The 24151-nt window shown below is 68.4% G+C and overlaps 1 protein-coding gene across 2 annotated transcripts in view; it reads right to left on the bottom strand.

Annotated features, from left to right (window-relative positions):
- The window catches only part of NFATC1 (nuclear factor of activated T cells 1), a 41946-nt gene extending 21278 nt beyond the window's left edge, over positions 1-20668 (bottom strand). For both annotated transcript variants that reach the window (XM_056131508.1, XM_056131509.1), the window contains exons 1-6: positions 20372-20668; positions 12182-13256; positions 7555-7714; positions 2997-3199; positions 2517-2689; positions 2190-2330 (exon numbers count right to left, since the gene is read on the bottom strand). In XM_056131508.1, the coding sequence (XP_055987483.1) occupies positions 2190-2330; positions 2517-2689; positions 2997-3199; positions 7555-7714; positions 12182-13256; positions 20372-20492 (1873 nt within the window). In that variant the 5' untranslated portion in view covers positions 20493-20668. The remainder of the gene's footprint in view (positions 1-2189; positions 2331-2516; positions 2690-2996; positions 3200-7554; positions 7715-12181; positions 13257-20371) is intronic.
- Between the last annotated feature and the right edge of the window lie 3483 nt (positions 20669-24151).

The raw sequence follows: 24151 nt of genomic DNA, 5'->3' as shown, positions 1-24151 counted from the left end.
CACAGACAGTGTGAGCGGCCTGGGGCCGGGATCCAGCTGTGCGGGCTTTGGTGCAGCTGAGACCAGGGAGATGGGCTCAGCAGCCCTGACGGACCATCTCGGCTGACTCTGCTCAGAGACGAGCAACAAAAGCCCCTTTTGGAATCTCCCTGCGAGGACTCCCCACGGTGCTTCCAGGCTGGCGCCAGCCCTGCACACACAGAAGCAAAGCCACCCTGCGATCAGGTCAGGGGAGTGAGTGACAGGGCAGGGGTGTGAGTTGGGGAAAGGTGTGTGAGGTGAGGAAGGGGTGTGAGAGACGAGGCGGGGGTGAGGGTGAGGGTGAGGGGCAGGGGTGTGAGAGACGGGAAAAGATAATGAGTGATGGGGCAGGGGTGTGAGTGTGTGATGGGGCAGGAGTGTGAGAGACAGTGCAGGGGTGTGAGAGACGGGGCAAGGGTGGGAGTGACGGGGCAGGGGTGTGAGAGAGGCTGCATGAGTGTGAGAGATGCAGCAGGGGTGTGAGAGACGGGGTAGGGGTGTGAGAGACGGGGCAGGGGTGGGGGTGATGGGGCAGGGGTGTGAGAGACGGGGCGGGGGTGGGGGTGATGGGGCAGGGGTGTGAGAGATGCTGCATGAGTGTGAGAGACGGGGCAGAGATGTGGGTGACGGGGCAGGGGTGTGAGAGAGGCTGCATGAGTGTGAGAGATGCAGCAGGGGTGTGAAAGACGGGGTAGGGGTGTGAGAGACAGGGTAGGGGTGTGAGAGACGGGGCAGGGGTGGGGGTGACGGGGCAGGGGTGTGAGAGACGGGGCGGGGGTGGGGGTGACGGGGCAGGGGTGTGAGAGATGCCGCATGGGAGCGGGAAACGCCAGCACACACACTGGCACCGGCGAGCCCAGCCCTGAGTGTGCACGTGTGGGAAGCGTGTGGTATGGCATGTCGGCGGGAGGCAGGTGGCGGCACACGTAATGTGAGTGTGTTGTGTGTGGGCGTGTGTGTGACGTGTATGGCATCTTGTGCACAGTGTGTTATGAATGTGGCATGTGAGTGTGTGTGAAGAGTGTGGCAGGGCCGGTGGCCCTGAGTGTGAGAGACGGGGCAGAGATGTGGGTGACGGGGCAGGGGTGTGAGAGATGCTGCATGAGTGTGAGAGATGCAGCAGGGGTGTGAGAGACGGGGCAGGGGTGGGGGAGACAGGGCAGGGGTGTGAGAGATGCATGAGTGTGAGAGACGGGGCGGGGGTGTGAGGCACTGCATGAGTGTGAGAGATGCAGCAGGGGTGTGAGAGACAGGACAGGGGTGTGAGAGACGGGACAGGGGTGTGAGAGACGGGGAAGGGGTGGGGGTGATGGGGCAGGGGTGGGGGTGACGGGGCAGGCGTGTGAGAGAGTGTGGCCTGTTCAGGACTATGTGGACACAGAGGGCTCTGAGCCCTGTGCTCACGGACGCAGGATGTCCTAACCGGTCCCGGCCGTGAGAGTCGTCTGCTGTCACCCAGAGCCCCAGTGACGTGCTGGCACCGCGGCCAGGCTCCCGTCACACGGAGGGCCGGCTCTGACACGCCTCCCACAGGGAGAGCAGCTCTCTGGCACCGCCCACGACACGCATGGTGCCAGAGGCGACATTATCTCAGATTTGTTCCCTCCGCGGGGACGTTCCCGACACAAACGTCCCCTGGCCATTAGACCCAGCTGGTCCTCTCGGTGATTGAAAACCTGTTTCCGATTCCGTGCTCAATTGTACGGCATCAAGTCCGACCTGAAAGGCTTTTGAAAAGAATCTGAAGGAGGCTCGCAAGAGTGCCGCAAATGGCACCAAATCACGCGGCCATTATGTGGCTGCCCCCAGCGGGGCCCGCAATCAGCACGAGCGCGGCCACCTCGAGAAACGGAACAGAAGCAGCACAGCGGGGCCACGCCCATGCCACGCCTCCCGCGGGGCAGCGGCCACGGGGCCACGCCTGCGCGGGCCTCCCGCGGGGCAGCGCCCAGGGGGCCACGCCTGCCCCACACAGTCCCGCACACCGGCCACCTGCAGCCGCCGCAGAGAGCCCAGCCCCATCGCGTGGCATGGGCAGGCGGACACACTCACACTCGGAGGAGGCAGGGCCTGTGTGCCGGCCGCCCCGGAAGGGCCCCGTGGGGGTTGTCCCCGTGCGGTTGTCCCAGCAGTGACAGCCACCCTCCCCGCGCCGCGCCTGGCCGCACCTGGCGCCTTCTCCACGAACACCACCTTGGAGTCCTGCAGGAAGTTGTGTCCGGACAGCACCATCCTCTTCCCGCCCTGTGCGGGGCCGCTGGCCGTGCTCTGCTTCTCCACCAGGGGCAGCTCCTGGGCCGAGCGCTGGGCTGTGTGTGGGGCAGGAGGGCCGTGAGGGGCCACGGCCGGGCCCCGGGAGGGGCCGGGAGGAAGGGACCCGGAGGCCGCCAGCCCTGAGGGGGTCCCGGGAGCGGGGCCGGGGCCTGGGGTGCCCCAGAGCGGGGGTCTTGGCAGCATCTGCGCCCTCCTGCGCCCCCTCCCCCCGGGGCACTCACAGCACTCGATGGGGTTCGAGGCCACCTGCAGGGACAGCGTGCGGCCGCCGGGCTGCGGGATGTGCACGCGGAACACCAGGCGCACCCGCGTGTTCTTCCTGCCGATGTCCGTCTCCCCCTTGCGCAGCTCGATGTCGGAGTTCCGCAGCTTCAGGATCCCCGCACAGTCGATGCTGCAGAGAGCCGCGCCTCAGAGGTGCCCCGTGGGCACACGGGCACGCGGCACACGCCAGGAGGCCCCTCGGAGACTGCGCCCTGGTGCACCCGCGTGCCCCTGGGCACCCGCCGTGCTCCAGCCACGGGATGGGTCCAGCCCCCCCCGGAATCTCCCAGGCACTGCTGCCTGCCGGGACCCCCAGTCCTCACCCCCGTCCTGTGGCCCCTCAGGGAGACCCGGGCCCCCGGCTGGCCTCAGCGCCCCCAACCCCCTACGGTTCTCAAGCACGTGGGCACCGCGGGCAGCTCCACGGGGCCACTTACATGGCGCGCATGTGGTTCTCCGGCAGCAGCGGAATCTCCAGGACCTTGGTGTTGGACAGCAGCGCCTCGTGGCTGGTGGTGGACACCGTCTTCCCCGTGATGCGGTGCACCTGGTAGAAGGCGTGTGGCCGCAGGAGCCGCTCGTCCGCGGTGCCGATGAAGAGCTGCAGCGTCAGCGGCTCCTTCTCCAGGTAGCCGTGGAGCTGGGGGAGAGCAGGGCCTGAGCACCCCGGCACTTGCCAGACGCTCCCCTCACACGGGCACACGTGCCTCGTGCTCACGCCACACGCAATGCATCACATGGGCACACGTGCCACGTGCTCACGCCACACGCTACGCATCACACGTGTTAATTCATGCCACGCACATCACACACGCCACGTGCTCACGCCACACACTACGCATCACACATGCAAACTCACACCATGCACATCACATGCGCCACGCGCTCACGCCACATGCTATGCATCACACGGGCACACGCCACGTACTCATGCCACACACTATGCATCACACATGCAAACTCACACCATGCACATCACATGCGCCACGCGCTCACGCCACATGCTATGCATCACACGGGCACACGCCACGTACTCATGCCACACACTATGCATCACACATGCAAACTCACACCATGCACATCACATGCGCCACGCGCTCACGCCACATGCTATGCATCACACGGGCACACGCCACGTACTCATGCCACACGCCACGCATCACACATGCAAATTCACGCCACGCACATCACACGCGACATGTGCTTACTCCACACACGACATGCAGGCTTGTGCACCACACACCCCATCTGCATCACACACACAACACAGGGCCACATCATACATGACACACACCTCCTCAGGCTACACGGCTCACCCCTGTGCACGTGCTGCACACTTCACCCATGTTCACACACACTGAAACACCACCGGCCCTGCCACACTCTTCACACACACTCACATGCCACATTCATAACACACTGTGCACAAGATGCCATACACGTCACACACACGCCCACACACAACACACTCACATTACGTGTGCCGCCACCTGCCTCCCGCCCACATGCCATACCACACGCTTCCCACACGTGCACACTCAGGGCTGGGCTCGCCGGTGCCAGTGTGTGTGCTGGCGTTTCCCGCTCCCACTTCAGCTCTGCCCGGGATGCGCCATCAGGACAATCGGCAGCAGCCAGGGCAGCCCCAACACTCCTGCGGTCGTGGGAACCTGCACATGCATGTGTGTCGAATGCACACGTGTGCTGACACTGGCCGACACCTCTCTGTGTGGCCACGTTCCCTCCCACTTGGAAGAGGAGACGAGGCCCAGACACTGGCCCTCGGGCAGCCCCCGAGACAGGCCGCAGCACTTGCACTGGGCGGTCCTGCAGGGCAGGGCACGGCTGTGCCGGGGGACTGAGGCGCCCACGGCTTCTTCCAGTGTCACCTGTCTCCTCCTGGAGACCCGCAGACACGGGCCGAGGGAGCGAGGGCGGCACACACAGCAGCCCGGCATCTCGGGGGAGCCTGGGCGCTCACGGCAATCAGCCCCGCAGGCAGCCGGGGGAAGCCACCTGGGAGCTGAGGGAGACTGAGGAGGGGGTGTGTGCAAGACACCAGGAGTTGGGTGCTACCAGGTACCCATGAAACCCTCAGCCTGCCCCCCCACACCAACACACACATAAACCCACCTCAGGGCTCACACACCCTCAGACACACACGCATACTCCACACACCCATACCCACACACCTCACTCATACACACCTCAGACATATCCCAACACCCACCTCACACACACCTCACACACCCACATGCACGAGTAACCTCACTCACACGTGCCTCAGACACACCCTCACACCTCGGGCACAGACACCACACACAGCCTCACACACCCCTACCCACAAACACGTCACTCACACATGCCTGACACCTTCACACGTTCACACCTCAGAACAACCACAGACACACAGACCTCATACTCACACCTCAGAACCCCCCACACCTCACACACCCATAAACACCCCAGACACCTTCAAACACACCTCACCCCCACCTCAGACACACCCACATACACCTCAGACACACACACCTCAGATAGACCACACATCTACACTCACCTCACACACACCCACATATACCTCAGATACAGCCACACCTCAACCCACTCACACCTCAGACACAGCTGCAAATATCTCAGAACACACCCACGCCTCAGACACACCCATGCCTCAGACATACCCATGCACACCTAAGACACACCCACACTCATACACGCGCCTACATATACCTCAGATATACCCACATGCACTCACACAAACCTCAGACACACCCACACATTCACACCTCAGACATACCTACAAACACCCCTGGTACACACCTAAAATACACCCTCACACCTCAGACACACCCTTACGCACTTACATGCCTCAGACATACCTGCATAGAAGCTCGCAAACCTCACACCTCCGACACACTTGCACACACACTCAGCACATGTGCTCACACGCACTCCAGAAGTGCTGGGGAATGCGGCCTCCCTGTCCCCACGAGTGAGGGGACGGCACTGAGTCTAGTCCCCCAGGGATGTGCTCGACGCATCTGAACCAGACCCAGCCTCAAGTCACACAGAAGCCACCTGGGCTCCAGAAAGTCGCAGCATCCGGGGCCTTTCCTGCCGCCCTGCCACCATACGGCACCCTGGCGCTGACAGCAGGACCACCCAGCCCGTGCCAGCACACGGTGCTCAGTCTGTGATCCCGCGGGCCCGTGGCCTGTCCCCGTGACTGGAACCACTGACCCTCACCCCCTCCAGTACTGGCACCTGGGGTCCCACCCTCTCGGCCCCGGTGACCCGCATGTGACCACCTGCCCCTGTGCGTGACACTTGGGCTGAGGGAGCCTTTTCCCAGCAGGCACAGGACCCGGCTCCAGCTGGATGCAGGGATGCAGGGCTGAGCCAGGACCAGGCTGGACAGTGGCCGGGCGGCAGCGGCCCCTCCCTGGGCACCTGCTGGTGGTGGGGACCGAGTCCTGAGAGCCTAGCGCCCGGCTGAAGGCCACATGCACAGCCTCTGGCCCTGGCACTGACAGCCCCTGCGGCCACCTCGAGAGAGGACCGGCCGGCCACGAGCACCGTCTCTGCGGGACGATCCATTATTCAGGCCCCCGATGCTATCACGGCCCCATGAGCCAGTAACCGAGCCGTGCCCTGGGCATGCTGGGCAGCTCCATGGGCTCAGGGACTTTCTGCCCGGGCCACGAGGATGTGGGCACACACCAGCACAGGGAGGGAGGACGGGCTGGAGGATGTGTCGGATTGGGAGGTGCTGGCAGGCATGCAAGTGCCCTCAGCACACAGCACCCGCACCCCCGCCCACACAGGCCCACAGCCCCACACCCACCCCCGCAGGCCCATACCCACAGCCCCACAGTGCCTGCCTGGCACACCCGGGGCCAGACAACCCCAATGCCTCCAGCCCCCTCAAGCGCACACAGTGCAGACACCTGGATGATGACGGGGAAGGCGCTGGCCCTGGACCTCGGTCAGGGAGCAGTCCTGGTCCCTGGGTCTCTGGGTGACAGGCCAGGCACCCACCTTCCAGGCCTGGCCTCCCCCACAGCCCTCCAATCCCAGAAACCCGCCCAGGTCAGCTGACCCTGCCCAGCCCCACAGGGGAGCGGGTGTGACCAGTGCCCCCTGCCCCTCTGCACCTGGGACCAGGGACAGATAGGAGGAGGGAAGCAAAGGACACACCCTTCCAGGAAGTCGCCTGCTGGGAGGGGTCCCGGCAGGGGAGGGGGGAGGGGTGGGCGCGGGGGCAGGAGGGGGGCAGAGCCCAGCAGAGTCCTGCTGGCCCCTCCCTTCGGGGGTGGAATTCTACCTTCCGTGCAGTAACTGAGGCCCGCCGGGTGTCCAGCTGCTGAGCCGGACTTGGGTGGATCTCATCAAACCCACAGCCCAGGGCGGGCCTGAGAACTCAGAGGAAGGCCCCTCCCCCACTGCCTCCATCTGCACCCCCCAAGCCTCCACGCAGCCCTCGGGCCCTGCAGGGCTCCCGTGTGGAGCGGTGGGCCGGTGGGCCGGCAGAGGCGAGGCCCTCACTCAGCTGGCTGCGGGGCATCACGGATGGAAAAGGTCATTCCCGCCTCGGAGAGCCAGTCCCGCCCCAGCAAGGCGCGCAGGTGCTTGTCTGTGGCGGCTGATTGCAGCCCGGGCTGCACGGGGTGGGCAGTGGGCAGTGGGCAGCGGGGGCCTCCTGCCTGCCTGCCGCCAGAGCCCCTTCCCGCCCAAGCCCTCCACACGCCTCCTGGCCCTCCGCCCATGCCCAGGTCCCCACAAAGTCCCCCACTCCTGGGCCCGCCAACCTCTGAGACAGATCTGGGCAGTCACTGCCTGGCCCCCTGGTCAGCGCCAGCCTCAGACTCTGAGCCAGCGTCCCACTGGGCCAGACAGGCAGACCCTGGCCCCGCAGGGGACCCTGCAAGCCACCCAGTGTCTCCATTCCTGGACCCCTCGGGCGGGGCTGGGCAGGGCTGGGCCCGAGACACACACCTGCACGCTGGGGTGGCCCCCGGCCGACGCCTTCACGGCCCCCCGGCTGCCTTCTGTCTCGTAGTGCGCCCGGTGGTGGGACTTGGGCTGCACCTCGATGCGCAGCTCGTAGGGCCCCGAGTGGGCGGGCAGTTGCCAGTCCAGGGCGGGCAACGCTGGGCTGCAAGGCAAGAGGAGAGTGTGAGTCCAGCCGGGATCGGGGGGAGGCCCCTCTCGGTGCTCCTGCCCCTTTGGGCGGCCGGCCGAGCCCTCGGGCCGACACGGGCAAATCCAGCAGACCGCGCTGAGCCTGCCCGAGCACACGGTGACCCTCGGCTCTGCGGGGGGCCAGGGAGTGGGGCAAGGGCGAGCGGAGGCCCTGGGGGCTGGCTGACATCCTCCGTCCCCAGCCTGACGCATGGCTCGAACCCCGGCCAGACTTTGAGCTGGGGGGAGGCACTTGTGGACACACCCCCACAGAGGTGCCGGGAGAGGCCAGAACTCCTGGTGGGGTGGCCCGTCCCCAGATGCCCCCTGGGCCGGGGGCCTGTGGTCGACCCTCTCTGCTCTGGACACAAGGAGAAACTGACGCAGTTCCCACGGGAAAGAGCCGGGTTCGCCTGTCTCCCCGGGCGGCTTGGTCGGAGCAGAGGGGTCCAAAGGGGACTGTGAACTGGGGGCGCTTGAATACTGCGCGGACATGTCTGAGTGGTGGCGGTCTCTGCCCCCACTCCGTGTCAGCTTAGCCGAGTGGGTCACAACGCAAACACTGGCGTACACACGCGAGCTCTGGGCTGGGAGTCTCCGTGTGGGCTTCGCAGGCCACAGCCACGATTCACCAAGAAGCTTTCTGAGATGACAGCAAGTGCCTCCCGGCCTGCGTGTGAGGGTGGCAGCCCTCGGCAGACTCTCTCGGGTGCCCGCGTGATGCCTCCTTCTGACCAGCCTCGCAGCGGGACCCGGGGGAGAGCAGACGCCTCACCTGGCCGCTCCTGTGGGCCTGCAGGAGCACAAGCCACCTGCAGCCTGATGCCCACACCGGGTCGGCACGAGCCACGCTCAGCCGCGTGGACACCCGGACCCGCCCTGAGAGCCGCGTGCATGCGCCCGGCCCCTCTCCAAGTGACGTCAGGCGCACGCCAAGCATGTCCACCTTGGGCAGCAGAGAAGCAGACACGAGTCCTGGCTCTGACCTGCGGCCCTCCCTGTGGTGCCCGACACCCGACAGTCCCTCACGGCACCAGGACGCGGTCCTTGTGGCCACTTCTGCACTCCGGGCCTGTCTCTGGGGTGTTTGAGCTCCCACTTTTCCTGCTGCTCTCTCGCCACTGTCACCCCCCCACACTCCCTGCCACTGTTACCCCCAGCCACTGTTACCCTCCTCCGTTACTGTTACCTTCCCCGCCACTGTTACCATCCCTGCCACCCCCTCCTCCGCTACTGTTACCATCCCCCCCCAATGTCACCACTCCCCAATGATTCCCCGCACGCCACTATTCCCAGCTCCACCAACATCTCCATGCCCAGGGTTCTGGCCCCCCATCGTGCCATCCCCATGGTTCCCACCCCCACTGTCCCACCCACCCCCTACCGCCCCAAGCCCTGGTGCCTGCCCCCACAGTCCAGCCCCCGCTGCTATCCTGCTGCTCCCTGTGCGCCATCTCTGCTGTGAGCGTGGCCTGTCGCTGGGAATGCCGCCATTCCTACCTCCGCTTCCACCTGAGACTCTGCCCTGCTGCCGGCTCCACCTGCATCACCGCTTCTACCCTGTGACCGCTTCTCTCTTCTCCTTCCACCCGCATCCTCCCTGCCCGTCGCCACCCCCACCTCTCTCCTGTCGCGACCTGGGTCTGTCCTGCCTCTGGTCCTGTCCTGAAGCACCACAGGACGCCGCAACTACCACTGGGGTCCCCCATCTCAGCCGCTGGCCAGACGGGCTGCCCTGGTGCCCACACGGCAGGGGCCGGCCTCCGGAAGGACACACCTGCCCGGGGACACCCCGACAAGCTCTTCTGGTCACCCCTGACAAGCTCTGCTCTGGCTTCGCCCCGTGGGAGCCAGGTGGAAGAGGCCCCAGCCAGGGGCCAGCGTTCCTGGGCCTGCCTCGAGGCCGGGTCCCTCATCCGAGGGAAGGGGGGGCACCTCAGGGCAGCGTTCCCATGGCAGGCTCCCCCCTCAGCACCCGGCGAGCCTACCTCATGCCCACCTGCCTCTCAGAGCCTGCCTGGCCTGGGCCTGGCACCAGGGAGTCTGTGAAAGCCCTGGCACGTGCCGACACCAACCACGTCCCACACAAGACACCTTCCTGCACCAGCCAAGTCCCACATCGGCCAACTGATGGCCCACGAGACAGACCGCTTCGCCCGGTCAGACCCGTCTCAGCACCACAGGGAGCACAGGACCCAGAATGAGGCTGGGACCCCCACGTCCCCTCACTCGACCCAGGCAATGTCCATCCCTCAGTGAGTCCAGGCAAGGGGCAGCGTGCCCGTCCCTCGGGCAGGGGCTGTCCCCTCACTGGGCGCAGGCGGAGGGCCTGGCTCTGCAGGGAACGGCCATGCCCAGCTGACGAGGCCCAGGAGGCAGGGCTGGGGCAGGGGCTGCCAGGGCCTCCCCCCTCACGCGCCACGAGGTGCCCCCAAGCAGGAAGGGCTATGGGAATCTGAGCGGGGACTCGCTCACGCCACTGCCCGAGGCTCAGCGGGGTGTAGGCCGGGGTCCAGCATTCAGGAGCAGCGGGCCAGCCCGAGGGGAGACCCCGAGGGCCCTGGATGAGGCCGGTGCCCACGTGGGTGGGGAAGCCCCACGACGTTGGAGGGTGACCCTGCTGTGGTCCCGAGGACGGCTCACAGGACTGGGGACCCACCAGCACCCCGGGCCAGGCCAGCCCTGTGCCAGCCAGAGCACGCGTGTGCCATGAACCAGGCCAGGACACGTGTGCTGCGACCAGCTAGGACACATGTGTCCTGCAGGGGAGTAGTGTCTCAGGAGTCACAAGGCAGGGACCCGGGACCCAGCAACCAAGCTGAGCACACGGACGGCAGCCCAGGTGGGTCTGACCGTGGGAGCCTGAACCCCAGGACTCCCCAAAGCTGAGGGGCAGAGCAGTGGGGTCACTAGCCCAGGCCTCCGCCACTGTCCATGGGGCTGTGTCCAGGCCACGGGATGAACAGGCAGGAGCTGAGGACGGGCGTGCTGGGGGTTCTTGGAGTTGACCAGCAGGTCTGTCTTACCAGAGGCGCGGGGGCCTGGGGGGGTGAGGACCCCAGGGGCACCCACGGGTGCTCCCCCTCAGCAGGCCCCATGCAGTGCCAACACGCCCCCTTTCTCCCACTCCCTCCGGGCCCACTGTGCCAACCGGGCTGAGGGCGTGCCCAGCAGGCGTGCAGACTCCTTTCACGGGAGGCCAGGGCCCGCACACTCCCGCAGGACGCCTGGCACCTGGTCTGCCGCCCAGCAGGGCCCTGGCACTGGCCCAGCCCCGTGAGCCTCTCGGCCCAGCCGGGCTGTGACTCCCCAGCCGCCAGCCCAGCGCCCAGCGGGAGGCACCTGCGCACACACCGCTGCCAGGCACCTCGGGGACCCCTGCGGAGACGGAGCCGCAGCTGCACCTCGGGGAGCTCCGGAGCGCTGCCCCTCCCCCGTCTCTGCAGCCTGAGCCTGCCGCCTGCCGAGCGGCCCCTAACTGGCGCCCTCAGCTCCAAGGGTCCCCGCGAGACCCCAGCACCCAGACCCCCGCGCTCACCCGCATTCCCTGTCTCACGGCCCGCGGAGCAGAGCTAAGGGAGCTCAGGGCGAGGGCAGAGGGGAGCCTCTGGGCCAGCAGGATAAAGGTGGGACTGGGGGGAGACGCAGGAGCAGAGAGACAAGGAGCGGGAGGGGCAGGGGGGAAGGGGAGAGAGAGGGAGGGGAAGAGAGAGGGATGGAGAGACACAGGCAGAACGAGGGGGGGAAGAGACAGAGGGAGAGTGAGGGGGAAGGGAAAGACGGAGAGAAAGAGGGGGAGAGAGAGAGGGAGAAAGAGGAGAGGGAGAGCCAGGAGCAGAGAGAGAGAGAGACAGAGGGAGGGAGGAGAGAACAGGAGCAGGGGTGAAGGAGCAGAGAGATGCAGGAGTAGGGAGGAACAGGAGCAGAGAGACAGGAAGGAGTAACAAGAGAGAGAAAGAAAGAAGAGAGAAACAGAGACAGGAGCAGAGACAGGAGAGAGGGAGCAGAGAGAGTGAAAGAGAGCGAGAGTGAGAGCGAGGGGGGGGAGAGCAGAGGGGGGCGTTGCCCAAGGCTGGCAGCCCTCCCCCCCCATGGAAAACTGTTTAATTCAAAATAAAGGCCTGGGGCTGAGTGGCCTGGGGAAGGAAGACCTGGCGGGTTTAGTGGGAGCACTCTGGGCCGGGTGGCCAAGTGGGTGTCCCGGGGGTGGGGCCTCTGCTGTGTGCAGGTGGCCCCTGGAAGACAAGGGGGGCCGTGACACACCGCCCGTGGCTGTGAGGCAGAACAGAGCAGGGGGGGGATCAGCTCGATCCCGGTTGGGGTCGCCCCCCCCAGGGGCCATTCGGAGACAGTCACCAGGGTGTCCCCCCCTAGGACCGCGAGCCGAGGGGGCCATGGACGGCGCCGCCCCAAGGATGTGGGACCCGGGTGGCCGGCTCACCTGGTGTAGCCCGCGGGGGAGCGCGGCCTGGCCCAGGGGTAGGGCGGCTGCGGCACCGACAGGTACTGGTCACACAGGGCGCCCTTGCGGAGGTGCTGGAAGCCGGGGAACTCCTCGGGCGAGAAGTCCACGCTGGGCGACGTGGCCGGGTCCTCGGCGGCCGGCTCCACCTTCAGCGCCACGGAGGCCGCGGGCTCCAGGGCGGTGCGGCGGGCCTTGACCGGGAGGCCGTCGCCCAGGTCCAGCGTGTCGGTGCTCAGCGCGTTGATGGCCGCCACGATGGCCGAGCTGGTGAACTGGGTGGCGCTGCCCAGCCAGGACTCGTCGGTGACGCTGACGCGCGGGGAGCCGTGGGGCGAGGGCGCGGGCGAGGCCTGCGGGGAGGGCAGCGGCCGGCCGTCGGGGCCGTGCTTCCGCTTGGGGCAGGGGGACGGCGGCCGGGAGCAGCGGGCGCCCAGCCAGCTCTCCTCCGTGACGCTGGCGCGGGGTGAGGCGCAGGGCGAGTGGCGGGGGGAGCCCAGCAGGCTGCAGGCGCCCAGGCCGCGGGGGAAGCCCTCCTCGGGCTCCGTGGTCTTGGGGGACACGCAGGGCGACTGCCAGGGGGACGTCTGCGGGGAGGCGTAGGTGTAGGAGCAGCTGGACTCGTAGGACGAGGCCTCCGAGTTGCAGCTGCGGGAGGACACGCTGCTGGCCGGGCTGAGGCAGGAGGGGTCGCGGTAGGCGTCCAGCGGGGGCAGGTGCAGGGTGGCCGTGGCCGGGGAGCGCCGGGCGCCGGGCAGCACGTCCTCCGCCTCCACGTCCGGCAGGAACTGGCCGCCGTGCGGGTGCAGCCCCAGGTAGGGGGTGATCTCGATGCGGGGACTCTCCAGGGCAGGCGCACCGTTGGGCCGGACGCTGCCGGGCAGGAAGTAGCCCGAGGGCCCGCCGTCCACGGCGGCTCCGTAGCCCATGGCGTGGCTGGTCACCAGGCCCGGCCCCGAGGGCTGCAGCTCATGGCACGGGGCCGACAGGGAGGCGTGCACGGGGGCCAGGGGCAGGGCCGCGGCCAGGCTGGAGGAGGCGCAGCTGTAGTGGTCTGCGGGGGGCGGGGAGAGAGAGAGCGTGAGGTGCCGGCAGGCGGACTGGGAGGTCGAGGGTGCAGGGGGGCCCGTAGGCCAGGCACCACATCAGGAGGAACAGGAGACTCCTGGAGGGTGGGGTGATGCGATGCCTGGGGCTCTCACGTGGGCCTGCACGCGACCCCGGACACACATTACAATCTCGGTATCTTTTAGTAAGTCATCACTCGTGTGACTGGCCGTGCCCAGCCGCCAGGCCCTCTGGGCTGGAGACTCCGAAAGGCCTTCTCTGCCCCAGACTTGCAGGCCCGTGGGCCTCTGAATAATGGAAGCGCCTGGAAACCCGAGACGGCCTCCTGCCAGGGGCACCGGCCTGAGGAGGCTCCTCGGGCACAGCGAGGTGGACCCACTCAGTGTGTCCAGGGGGAGAGGGGCAGGGGGCGGGGCAGGAGGGGCGGAGTCAGTGGGTGGGCGGGGTAGGTGGGCGGAGCAACTGGGTGGGCGGTGCTGGGTGGGCGTGGCATGGGCGGGACCAAGGTGGGCGGGGCCAGGATGGGCGTGGCGTGTTGTGGGCGGGGCAGGAGCCGTAGGCCCTTTCTGCAGAGGGTCCCCAGGCTGGTTGCCAATTGCTCTGGGCGACCAGGCAGGCATTGGACAGGCTCCCTGGGGACCAGAGTGAAGGAGGCCCACAGATGAGGCAGGGTCCGGGACATCGCCAGGTCAAGGCAACAGGTGACAGGGGTCACCGGGGAGGGCCTAGCTGACAGGGAACCAACCCCAAGTGCATGACCAGTACTTGGGGTGGCCAGGTCACCTCTGAGACTGACAGGTTCCTCGGCAGAAACCAGTTCCCTCCTACCACAGAAGGAGTCCCACTCCATCACTCATCACATCACACAGCGTGTGTCTCTTGCACTAGCATGCATGCTCACACACAGGGCAGTCACACACACCCACACACTGGGACACACCTTCCTGCTCTCATGAACCACGTGTACCAGCCTACAGCCCACTGAACCACGCGTACCACCACTGCCCATGGAACCCCATGTACCACGCGACCATCCACACGAGGCACGTGTGCCAACCTTTGGCTCCTGTGAACCCCGTGTACCATGCTGCTGCCCACTGAGCAGAGTGCCCTCGTGAACCATGCAACCCAAGAGAGCTCGGCTGCCAGCCACCCCACAGCCCCCTGCAGACCCCAATGTCTCAGGGGTCTCTTCCGCCGTTCCCAACCTCACCGCTCACCTCCCCGCAGCCCCCCATCTCTCCCTCTCCCCCACCTTAGCGTCCAGGCATGGGGGCTTGGTTCTGGGCCCTGTGCAAGCTCCCGGGCCACCCAGCACACCTGGCACAGAGACTCATGGACAAGTGGCCGCAGTGGAGGAGCCGCGCCCACCAGCTTCCTGTGGCCTGGCTGATGACCAAGGGTCACGGCTCCGGGACTGCCAGTCTGAGCCATGGGGGCAGAGTCCCAGACCCCGGCTGAGGGTCCCCAGGCACAGGGAGGGGGACCCCAAGTGGTCCCTCTCTCCGTTCCACACTGACGGGGTGGGTGGTGCCCAGAACCTTCCGGCAGAGACGCTAGGCCTGAGGGACGCGTGTGGGGTAAGGGCAGGGGTGGCACAAAAGGTGGGCGGGCGGGGAGGGCCAGGCAGATGCCCAGCCCGTCCACTCCTCACAGGCCTCCACGGAGCAGGGGATACGCAGACTGGCGTCTGTCACCCTGAAGCAAGCCGGGCGCCAGATTCAAATCCGCATCACCTGGCTAGCCAAGGGCACGGTTCCGGGACTGGGGCCATCTCGGGAAGTCGGCGTCCAGGCCTGGTGGTGGTTCAGGCCGGGCGCTGCCCCCACCAGGGTCGCAGCGGGGGCACCACGCGTCTCGGACTGAGGGAACCACCAGGGAAGGGACAGCACTGGAGACCCTGGTGGGGCTGGACACAGCCCTGCAACCTCTCCCCTCCTCACCGCATCCAGCAGGGGTGCCCCAGGGCAGGGCCGGCACAGGACCCAGGACAGGGACCAGGCCTGGGCCAGGGTGTGGACGGGCCCACACAGCCGCGGGCCTGAGCAAAGCCACGGAGCTCGGCCTGGCCTGGGGCCGCTCCGCACCCCGCACCCCTCCCCCTCACAGCCCGGTTTACCCTGTGCCTCTCCCCCTCCCAGAGCCCCTCCCCACCCACACCCCTGCACCCACCCTGCTCCTCCGCCCCCGCAACCACGCACCCTCCCTGCGCCCCTGCACCCCCCACCCTACCACCCCCTCGACACAGCTCCCCTTCACTGGCAGCCACTGTCCACTCTGCCGAGTCCCTGGCCCAGTCCCACACAGGGGACCAAGTCCCTCCCAGCAGCTCCTGGGGAACCCCTGAGAGAGGAGAGTGGGGTTAGGTGTCACCGGCTCTAACTCCCACACAACAATCTGTAGGTCACCAAGGCTGTGGCTGGCAGCTCTGTTGGGGAAGGTGAGGGCTTGGGGCTTGATGGACAGGGAAACAGGCATACATGGTGGGGCCCTGAGGTGGCCCTGAGGTGGGGGCCTGAGGTGGAGGCCTGAGATGGCCCTGAGGAGGGAGCGTGAAGTGAGGCCCTGAGGTGGGGGCCCTGAGGCGGGGTCCTGAGGTGGTCCTGAGGTGAGGGCCCTGAGGTGGGGCCCTGAGGTGGGGCGCTGAGGTGGCCCTGAGGTAGGGGGCTGGGATGGGGGTCCTGAGGTGGGGCCCTGAGGTGGCCCTGAGGTTGGGGTCCTGAGGTGGGGTCCTGAGGTGGGGTCCTGTGGTGGGGTCCTGAGGTGGGGCCCTGAGGTGGCCCTGAGGTTGGGGTCCTGAGGTGGGGGCCTGAGGTGGGGTCCTGAGGTGGGGTCCTGTGGTGGGGTCCTGAGGTGGGGGCCTGAGGTGGGGCCCTGGGGTGGAGCCCTGGGGTGGGGGTCGGGGTGGCCTCACACACTGTCCCCGCTGCAGGGGTGAGGAGAGCAAAGGAGCAGAGACTGACAGGAAAGTGAGACGCGGCTGTCAGAACAATCCTCAGGCAGAGCCCCGACTTGGACACCCCAAGAGGGCAGCAGAAGGACACCCCTCCCCCATCTTCCCAGCAGAGGCAGGGGTCAGAGGGCGGCACTGAGTGGAGAGGCGCCGGCCCTCCCCTGCAGCCCTGCAACGTCACAGATGCCGTCTGGGCAGGGGGATGCGTGTCCCCAACTGGGCATGGTGGCCCGGGCCCCCGTCCACAGGGGCCAGACACCGCTGTGGGAGCATCAGAGCAGCCCGGAAGAAGGAGCCCGTGTCCCCCACTGGCCTTGGGCAGGTTCCCCCGCGGCCGGCCCGTCTTGGGCTCTAACAGTAGGACCTGCGGCCCCCGTGATGTGTGAGCTGGACCCCATGATTGCCCCGCCGCCGGAGCGGCCAGAGGGAAGGCCCTCTCCGGGCTCCCCTGACCAGGAGGCCAGCGCCCAGCGCCCACGGCCTGCTCAAGGTTGCCTTGAGGCGACGTCCAAGGCGGGCCGGGTGGCCAGCGGGCAGCGCGGGACGCTGCGCTTTGAAATCCAGCGGCGGGTGATATGGAAAATATTATGCAACGGCTCCGGCCCGCGGTGCCAGACGCGTGCCCGGTGCCAGGGCCTGAGTGGGCAGGAGCTGCTGCGGCCTCCACTGGCCCCAGAAGCTTGGGGGGGGGGGCGGGGGGACTGGCTGGGGGGCAGGCGGAGGGACAGGCGGAGGGACAGGACAGACAGACGGGTGGGGGGGGGACTGGCGGACAAACAGGGAAACAGGCGGAGGGACGGGGGACAGGCAGGGGACAGGGGGACAGGGAGACAGGGGGACAGGCGGGGGACAAGCGGACAGACAGGGAAACAGGCGGAGGGACAGGACAGACAGGCGGGGGGGGGGGCAGGCGGACGGACAGGCGGGGTGGGGGGGGTAGGCGGGGGGCTGGGGGGGCCGGTCGGGGCAGCCTCGTCCACCGCCAGCCGGGGCCTGACTCCCGCGGGCTCCCCCCTCCCCTCGGGGCGCGGCGGCGGGGCAAGGCGCGGGGCGCCCCGTCGGATGGGGGGGCACCGGGGCGGGTCGGACCCACCTGGGGTCCGGGCGGGCCGCGGGTCCCGCGGGTCGAACTCGAAGAGGAACTCGAAGTCGAACTCGGGCTCCCCCGGCCCCGTCATGTCGGGCCGCGCGGGCGGGGCGGGGCGGGGCGGGGGCGGGTCGGGGTCGGCTCGGCCCGGCCCGACTCCGGCCCGCAGCGCAGGTCCTGCCCGGCCCCGGCGGTACCTGCGCCCGCCCCGCGGTAACGTGACCCGCCGGCCCCCGCCCGTTTCCGGGTTTCCATAAACAGCCGCGGGCGCCCCGAGCGGCCAGCGCGCCGGACACTGCCCGCGGGACACCGTCGCGGGACACACGGACGCGGGACAGACGCACACATAGACGCGGGAACACATGGACGGGGGACACGGGCATGTGGGACACACGGGCGAAGGACACAGGGACACATGGACTTGGGACACACGGACGTGGGGACACAGGGATGCGGGACACACGGACGCGGGGACACAGACACAGGACACACGGACACACAGACGCAGGGACACATGGAAGTGGGACACGCCAACACACAAGACATGGAGACACAGGGACTCAAGGACATGGAGACACACAGCACTCAGACATGGAGAGACACAGACACACGGACACGGGGACACAGATGCAGGGACACAAAGACCTGGGGACACAGATGTGGGGACACACAGACATCGGACACAGATGGGACACACAGACGTGGGGACACAGATGTGGGGACACACGGACACAGACACTCATGGACCCTCAAACACAGGGACACACGGGCACTTGGACACGGGGGCACATGGACATAGCAGGGACAACAGGACACAGGGCCATGGAGACACAGACATACAGACGCACAGTCAGAAATGGGGACACACGGACACAGGGACATGGGCACATTCGACCACACAGAAACTCAGACGCAGGGAAACTCGGACACGGGTACACACTAACACGACACAAGGACACACGAACACGGGGACACTCAGACACATGGACATGGAGACGTTCGGACACATGACCACAGCACAAGGACACACAGACATGGGGACACACAGACACTAGGACTCAGGGACACACAGGCCCTCCCTCAGACACACACAGGGACACGGACACGGGACATTCGAACACACACTTGGACACAGGGACACTCAGGGACGTGAGACAGGGAGAAAGGCACCCTGGCACACAAGGCAGACTCCTGGACACAGGAGACCCGCTCGGGCACAGGGACCGGACAGGGGGCCCTCTCGGCCACACAGCACGGCCCGGGCAGCCATGCCCCATGAGGTCGAGGACCCGGAAGCGAGCGGGGAGGACTCTCTGTCCTGGGTGGGCGGGGGGGGGGGTACACCCCTGCACCCGAGAGGCCCCAGGACCCCAGGCCAGTGGCGGAGCAGAGGGGCCAGGCCTTGCTCTCTCCCTCCCGGCCCTGCGGGGAGCGACTCTGAGCCAACCAGACAGACCAGCCCCCAGGGACAGACCCTCAGCCCTCCGTGCCCACGGCCTGCCCCTGGGGAGCGGCTTTTTCTAGAAACAGCCACCCTGGAGCTTCCCGGGCGGCTTCTGCGAGGCTCCCCGTGGCCTGGTTCCGTTTCTAACAATAGGTCTCACGTCGGGCCTGCGGAGCCCGTTGGTTTGCTGCCGGCTTTTCTGCTGACCTTTGTGCAAATGGCACTTCTGTTTTGCCGTAAAGTGTTTTCATGCCACATCTCGTTTTCTCTGTTCAGCGTCGTGAGCTTTCCTTTGACTTCAGGCCCTTCCTGGCACACCACAGCCCCGCTTGCGGGCAGCCGCCCTGGGCAGCCACCTCGGCAAAAGGCATCGGGAAAGTGCTCACTCCCGCGCCCACCTGCCCTCAAGCCCCGGCGCGGCCCAGTGCCGGAGCTGATGGCGAGCCCCTCGCCAGCGACCCTCCTCCCGGCTGCGTGTCAGCGGAAGGTCTGGACCTCTCTCCAGCAGTGTCCTGGGCGGCAGCCTGGCCCTGGGTGCGAGGGCGCCGGCCCCACCGGGCTAATCTGGATCAGGAGCTCTGCGGGAACAGGCCCGGCTTTGTTCTGCTCTGGGAGCTGCCCGGGGCCTTGCACTGGAGCAGGCCCGGCCGAGCGGTGGGTGGGGGCGCCCTGCGAGGCTGCACCTCGGTGCCGGCCACGGAAAACAAACACCACGCCTGCCGCCCACTCGCCCACGCTGCTGACCAGAGCCCAGGCGAGCAGGACCCGCGCCCGGGGCCCGCCGGGGTCTGGGTGCGGGCCTGAACCCCACTCCGCAGCCTCACAGTCGCACCCCTGTCCCATCGGAGCGCCGCACCCTGTCGCAGAACCGTGAAAACCGCCCCGTGGCCCCGTCCCTCTCCCCAAGAAAACACCCTTCGCTGCAGGGCAGACCCGACCGGCGACTCGCAGAGGAAACTGGCTCGACGGGCGACGGGAGGTGGGTGCACCCGGCCGTCGGGGAAGCGGGCGCGCCCTCCCCCGCCAGCCCCCAGCCCCTCCAGGCCCGTGGAGGTGGGCGGGCCGCGGGGAGGGTCCCACTCCCGGAACCGCACGCCGGTGTGCCCAGCCCCGCGGGGACGCGGCTGCCCCGGCCTGTGTTTATGGAACGGCAGGAAACGGCACCTTCCTTTCTGCCTCCCGGGGAGGGCCTGGCGCGGCGCGCGAAGAACTCAGGAAAACACTGCGGAGATACGGGGTTCCCCGAGCCCCCGGCCCTCCCGGCACGGGGCTCCCCGTCCCAGGCAGAGGCCCCGCGCCCCGCTCGGGGCGGCGGACGGGGCGGGAGCCGCGGGCGGGCCGCTGCGGGGCGCGGTCGCAGGGTCGTCGCCGCCGGCCCCTCTCGGGCGTCCCGCTATGGACGCGCGGGCGGACGGGCTCGCGCGCCTGGGACCGTCCGGACCCGCGACGGCTCCGAGGGGCGGCGCGGCGGGCCCGCTGCCCCGCGAGCGCGCGTGGGGTCGGGCGCGGGCGGGGGCGCGCGCCCCGGCCCGGCGAGGTGCTGCCCGCGCGTCCCCACGCCGCGCCCGGGATGCGCTCCGAGCCGGGGCCGCCGGGAGGGCGGGGCGCGGGGCTCACCTTCCTCTGCCGACTTCATGGTGCCGCGGGCCGGCCCCAAAGTTTCGGCGCCCGCGCAGCCCGCAGAGGCCGGAGGCCCGAGCGGAAACTTGGAAGCGGCCGGGAAGCTGGTACTTGGCATCCACGCGGCGCGCGGGCAGCGGCTCGGACGGGAGCGGACCCGGCGGGCGGGGCGCGGGGGGCGTGTGCGCGGGGCCGGCGGACGCGCGGGCGGTGGAGCCGCGCCGGCCGCTGCTGGCGCGCGGGGACCTGCGAGTCCCGCTCTCCGCCGCGCTCTGACGCAGGCCCGCGCGCGGCCTCCGCCTTTTTAAAGCTGGAAAACACCTCCCCCGCCTCCCGCCGCCCGGCCGCTCCCGCGCCCCCTCCCGCCGCCGTGACATCACGGCCGGCCCGCCCCGACCGGCGCCCGGGGCCTGGGGCCCAGCGCCGCCCTCCGCGCCGCGCCGCTGCTCGCCTGGCACGCGGGGCGCGGGGACGCGAGGGGCGCGCGGGGCGCGGGGGGCGCGCGGCGCGGTGGTCGGGGGACGCGCGGGAGCGCCGAGGGTGCGGGCCGGGCAGGGGCGCGGCGGGCCGGCCGGGACGCGCGGGGCGCCGGGGCGCGGGGCGCGCGGGGTGCCGGGCAGGTCCCGCCGGCGGGGTCCGCGCCGCCGTCCTCGGGGCCGGGCGGTTGGACGCGGGGCGCGGGAGGCGGGGGGCGAGGAGCCCCGCATGCTGAAGTCATTACGGGGAGGCGCAGGCTTCCCCCGCGGTGGAAATTTGGAAACGCGCCCCCCTGGCAGGCGGCGAAAGGAAATTCCCGTCCCGCTAAATTGCTACCAGATTGCAGGCCGGCGGCGTCGGCGCTGCCCTGCCCCGTAAATACCGGCGCGGCCCCGAGGCCTGGGCTGGGGGGTCGGGACGTGCCCCGCCGCCGTCCGGGCCCCGGGGCGCGTTCGGGGCCGGGCTGGGGTGAGGGGTTCCCGTCGGGGACGCGCGCTCCCCGCCTGTGACGGGGACCCGCGCTGGGCCGGGCCGGGCGGGCTTCGCTCGCTAAGGCGGGTGCTCGGGGGTCGCCGCCCGGCGCTCGGCCCTGGCCGGCGAGCGCCCGGGCGGCCGTGGCGCGGGCAGCGGCGTGGCCCGGCCCCGGAGCCCCCAGACGGCGCCCAGGCGTTGTCGCCGCGAGCGCGGGTCCCGGCCGCCCCGGGGCCGCCCGGCGCTTCCCTTGCCCCGACGGGGCGCGCGGCGCGTCTCGGGGCCTGGCCGGGGGGCGCGTCCCTTCCGCGGCGACTTTCCCGGCGTCGCAGAAAAGCGCCTTTGCCGTGGCGCTCAATGCGCCCCTTATCCCCGCGGTGACGCGCCCGTCTGTTTCCCCGTGTTTAATGCCGTTGCCGGGGCCACGGTGGCCGCGCGCCAGCGCCAGGGAGTTCCGGAGGCGGCGCGCGCCCAGGGCCCGGCCCGTGGCCACCGGCCCGCGCCCCGCGCCCCGGACCCCGCGCGCCGCCTCCGGACCCCGCGGCTCGCACGGAGGCCCCGCGCCGCTTCCCCGGAACCCCGCGCTCCCCCGAACCCTGCGCCCCTTGCCGCGCCCCTGCGCCGGGCCGCGCCCCTGCCCGGCCGCGCCCTCCTCCCGGTTCCGGCCGCACGTCCCGCCTGCCCGGTCCTCCGCGCCCCCGAGCATCCCGCGACCCCCGCGACCCCGCGACCCCGCGCCGGCCTCCTTCGAGGTGTGTTTTAGGCGCTACTAGGAGAGACGGGACACGGTTTTATTTTAAGAATTGGTGATGACTAACGAAGTTAAAAGGAGCTTAGGACAGAAAACAAGACTATTTTTAGGTCACTGTTGTTTCTGCGGATTATTGGGCAAATACACCCGCGGACGCGAACCACTTTCCAGGGCCCTGCGGGTGCGCATCTCTCGGCTTCGAGGATCGCGGTCCCGAGCGGGTGCGCGCTGCCAGCCGCCCCGGGGGAGGGAGACCCTGGGGCGCCCCGCCCGCGCGCCGCCGGCCCCTCACCTGCCGGCAACCTGAGCGGCTCCCCTTAAGCGGGAAAGGGTGGGTTTTAGATGTAAAAGTTAAAGCAGATTTTCCCACAAAGCTAGGAGGTGTGGACGCAGGGCTGTGGCTCCAAGGAGGAGTGCCGGGCGAGCGGGAGCCCCGGGTCAGTGGTCGCCATCCGAGGCCCCTGCATCTGGACTCCCCTCTGGGTTTGGGGTGATCCTCTGTCCACTCTGAGGGAGCTCGGCGCTGCCTGCCCGGCTCTGCAGGGGAGCCACGTGGCCAGCGGCCAGGACCCGCGCTCAGTGGTCCTCTTCCCTAGCTCCAGCCCTCCCTCTGGCCCTCCCCCTCCCCCTCCTTCTCTCCCTCCCTCCCTCCCTCCCTCCCGCCCCCTCTTTCCCTTCCTCAGTTTGGGGACCCCTGAGCCAAGCCCTCCAGCTTGCTCTCCTGTATTGTGTGTGCTGTGCCGCAGCCCAAGCCCATGTGCTGGGTGGGCCCCGAGTGTTGGGGGGAGACTCGGTCCTGGCTACTGCCCCCCAGAGCTGCCTCTCGCTGCTTCTCAGCCTTCCCGTCCTGTCTCCAGGTGGGAGTGGGCTCTGAGGTCCTGGTGCTGGCCTCTCCTTCGGCGGCCAGATCCCTGGTCACACACATGCGGTGACCAGCAAGGGCCCCCAGGAGGCTGCTTTGGATTCTCTGAGGGACCCCCCAGAAATCGGGTGCTGGGTCCCTCCAGCTGTGTGCTGAGATTTGGGGGCTGTGACCTCTTAGCTGCTTCCAGAGTTCTGAGTTGCTCTGGGGTGTCCTCACAGCTGAGTGGGGGCCCAGGGGTGTCCAGGAGTCAGCGGGGGACAAGGGTGTTTCCAGGACTCACCCGCCTCCTGCCCTAGACCAGGCCTCTCCCCACGACCTTCCCCCAGGCACCCCCATTCCTCTCAGGTTCCACAGGGCCCTGCCCCAAGGGCTCCGCGTCTGGGCCCCAGGGAGTCTGGTGGCGCCCCATGTGCGGGGACCTGCTGTTCGGGGTCCTGCCTCCCCCCAGTGGGGGTGGGAGGAGCAGGTGGAGAGTGAGCACGGTGTGCCCAAGGGCAGATCCTGCACCAAGTGAGTGTGGGCTGGGAGGACCTTGGCTCTTGAGGGACACAAGGCCAGCACCCAGCCCCCAGAGCCGCCCCCCAGAGCCAGCCCCAGCCCTGCATCTTGCCGGCACAGGGGCTGGCGCAGTTTCAGGGCTATGGAACCCTTATGAGGGCTGCCAGGAGTCCGGCTGTGGGTTGCAGTGACATTCTCCCGGAAGGCTGAAGCGCCAGGTCCCAAGCCTTGCCACGTGTCTGGGACCACAGTGGTTCTTCTGTGAGCAGAGTAACAGCCAGACATTGGGGGACACGTCCACCCAGCACACCTGAGCCGAGGGGCAGCAGAGCCGTCCACAGGGTCACGCCAGGTCTCTGTTCTCGAGGGCCCTGCAATAGTCCCGGGGCAGGTTGGATGACCCCAGGACGGCCCACCGGTCAGAGCACAGCCTCCCCCCGCCCCCACCATCAGCCCCCGCTCTCCCGGTCCCTCTGTAGGGTGAGGACAAGTAGGGGCCCTGATTCACCATTCGCCTCCCCAGTGTGGCATGTGCCAGGCACCAGCCCCGGGGCCTCCTGCAGGGGGAGTGGATGGAGGGGTGTGTGCGACCCCCACACACTTTCCCTGGAGTTGAGTGAAGGCAGGGGGCGGGGGGAGGTTGAGAGGACCTGGGTCCCCAGCCCCAAGCAGCCCTTTGGATGAACCAGCCCTGCTCACAAGCTCGATGGAGGTT

The sequence above is a fragment of the Sorex fumeus genome, unplaced genomic scaffold (assembly GCF_029834395.1).
Source record: "Sorex fumeus unplaced genomic scaffold, SorFum_2.1 ptg000092l, whole genome shotgun sequence".
NCBI classification, from domain to species: Eukaryota; Metazoa; Chordata; class Mammalia; order Eulipotyphla; family Soricidae; genus Sorex; species Sorex fumeus.
The sequence above is the reverse complement of the archived record's forward strand: the minus strand, read 5'-3'. Positions and strand labels throughout refer to the sequence as shown.